Source organism: Panthera tigris, chromosome X (genome assembly GCF_018350195.1).
Source record: "Panthera tigris isolate Pti1 chromosome X, P.tigris_Pti1_mat1.1, whole genome shotgun sequence".
NCBI classification, from domain to species: Eukaryota; Metazoa; Chordata; class Mammalia; order Carnivora; family Felidae; genus Panthera; species Panthera tigris.
The window spans coordinates 61,515,245-61,518,033 of NC_056677.1; the positions used below are offsets into that span (position 1 = coordinate 61,515,245).

The window sequence follows — 2,789 nt, forward strand, 5'->3', positions numbered from 1 at the left end:
TAACTCCACAAGTTCATAAAATTTTACCAAGAAAAATAAGTGAAAAAGAGCCAGTTCAGTGTGTAAAAAAAATGTAAGCCCTAATAATTTCGAATACAACTTTAAAATATTGTCATTTCCAAGTAGTAAATGTCAACATGTTTAAATAATGAGAGTCATCCTGAATTTTATTTAGCACTGTCATCAATAGTTCTCTATTGACTGAAAAGGAGAAAGGAAAAAAATAAGACATGATAAATTGAACTCTTGGCAAATAAACCATAATAATCATTTAAATTATCAATATACTGCTAAGATTTTATGTTCTCAATAGCAGCTTTACTAAAACAAGAAATGTTAGAGTGTACTTAATATAAGATGGAAATCGACAGATTGCTCTTTTTTTGAAATCAACAAATGTTTAATTATCACAGGCATTCACAGTCTCAAAGGAAGTAAATGAAAATAATCTGTATATTTGCTATTGATGATTTTAATGCTGAAAAATGTATGTAAAACGTCTCTGTGGAAAGCATAACACTAGTAATTTTCTTCAGTTTTTCATTTTAAACGTGGAAGGTATTACACAGATCTTTGCAAGGTTATCACAGACATAGGTTTTTTTTAATACTTTGTCTGTTACCTGTATGCCAGAGACACCTTGTAGGCCCAGTTTTAAGGACAGTAGTGTCAAGGTGAAGCAGAGAGATGAACTTGGTGACAGCTTTCCAAGATACCTTCCTGAACTTCCACACCAACGAATAGAATCCGTATCACACATCTTCAAAACCAATTTCATTTTCCTACCACTGCAGTTGGTTATCTTACAGATAATATTAAAAGGCTCTTCTAAAATTACAGTATCTGGGATTGTTTCCAAAGATAGCCTCATGTTTCCATAACCTGGAGCCTCTCTTTGAAGCTGGATTGTCTGTAGCATTGCCATCTCACCTAGATCTCTTTTCCACACTATATCCAATGTTCCCATTTCTATTAGTCCCCTAATGGTACCAGCTTTCTCAGAAAATTCCTGTTTAAGCTCAAGGTAGTATAAATACTGGTGTCCTTCCATTGACTGTAAAAATGTTCTTGTTCCAAAGGTACACTTATCTTCACCAGCTTGATTGACAGTATTTAATTCTTCCCTGGTGTACATTTCAGGTGGCTTTAATAAAACTTTTTGTATAAAGACAGTTGAAGATGAAATATTCTGAATCTGGACTTCAAGAAATAAGTCACTCATCTCTGAATTGTAAAACTTTGTTTTAACTTCAAATGGATGGAGAAAAGGAAATAAGCACAGCTTACTAAAAAACATCTTTCCTCCACACCATTGCATAGATACTGAACCTACAGGATGACTCTTCCAAGTGTCCTTATTTTGTCATGGATGACATCATCAATACAACAATTGAATGAATGTTCTGCCATGGTAGCCATGAAGACCAAAAGATGTAAAGGCTGAGTACTTGTCTGAAGATCAGTATTTTCAATATGATTTTACAACTTAATTGCAACCATTGGGAATTCTCACATAAATGGAATTTGCCTCTCAAAAATGTATTTCTAAGTATTTATCATAAAGCCAACACCTCCTCCAAACATTGCCATTTATGGTAGGGGGCCACCAGTTATCAGCTGGTTAGAGAAATTACCAAGTAAATCCCTATCTTCACATGTAAGTGGAAAGTTGGTGAATAAACTATGCTTAGTAGATAGCACCACTTTGAGTGTCATAAAAATCTGTCTGGGTGGATTCCCTTCTATTTTGACCACAATTTTGCCCCACTGTCTTATAAAGCACTGGGGTCCATTTGAGTCATGTATGGTGAAATGACAGACATGGAGATAATTGCTTTTGAATGAAGAGTTTAATACTTATAATTCTTAAGAAATTGTGGCATGGTATGCCACACATGACCACATGGGGATGCACTAAGGTTGGTCAGGAGGCAGAAGGAATGAAAGAAACACATAGGTGCAAGTCTTCATTGGAATTTCTGTGGGAAAGACAAAGCAGTTAAAGTAAGCAGATTAGAGTTGGCTAATTTGAATAATGTCATCAGGCTCCTGGCTATAGGGACTTTCTCTAATTGCCTGGTACCTGTCCCTGAGGTTATATTAGGGCAAAGGGATAGTGGTTTAAACTGAAAGCTCCATAAAAGAGGTAGTTGGCTGGTATGGGCTCCAGACTGTTTGGTTTGCATATAAAAGGCATTCTCACAGGGGAGTAATATGCTATCTAAAGGAAATAGCTTTCCCTGGGAGGGGCAGTCTCTCCTTGGTCAGCAAGGCCCCAATATGTCAAAACATCATAAAATACAAATGATTTTTTAAAAAAAACATGAGTAATATGCTCACCAGATGTCACTGGGGATAAGAGGTACAGGCAGGCCCAGAACAAATCAAGGACACTACATAGAGGAAGGACCTGGCTTCCAAACAACTATATCAGTCAAGTTTCAACATGAGAAGTAGTACTAGTAGCAATATAGATGATGATAGAGATAGCTAGATAGGTACATAGATATAATGATTTGGCTTACATAATTATTGGGGCTAGTAGTCCCTGTAATATTGTGTTTGCATCCAGTGCAAGTGTTTGAAACCCACAGGGCAGGAAGAAAGGCAAGATCATGAGAAGGCTGTAATCTCATGAACACAAACTGGAAGGCAACAGGATGGACTGAAACCCATGTCCATTCTTAGTGATTTTGAGTTTGGTGGCAATAGTATCCTGTAGAATCAAGGCTCCCTTGTCCTGGAGCTATACACACATAACTGCCTCAGCTGCTGCTTCATCCTGAATT

At 36.7% G+C, this 2,789-nt stretch overlaps 1 protein-coding gene across 1 annotated transcript; it reads right to left on the minus strand.

The window, feature by feature from the left end:
• Positions 1–390: 390 nt before the first annotated feature.
• Positions 391–1,330, minus strand: LOC102959587 (trafficking protein particle complex subunit 13-like). The gene has a single exon (XM_042974829.1). The coding sequence runs from the start codon at positions 1,316–1,318 to the stop codon at positions 533–535; it is 786 nt and encodes a 261-aa protein (XP_042830763.1). The 5' UTR covers positions 1,319–1,330; the 3' UTR covers positions 391–532.
• Positions 1,331–2,789: the final 1,459 nt, after the last annotated feature.

Bases quoted from the DNA above. Each gene is read 5' to 3' on its own strand.
- LOC102959587 (XM_042974829.1), bottom strand. From the start codon at position 1,318: ATGCAATGGTGTGGAGGAAAGATGTTTTTTAGTAAGCTGTGCTTATTT.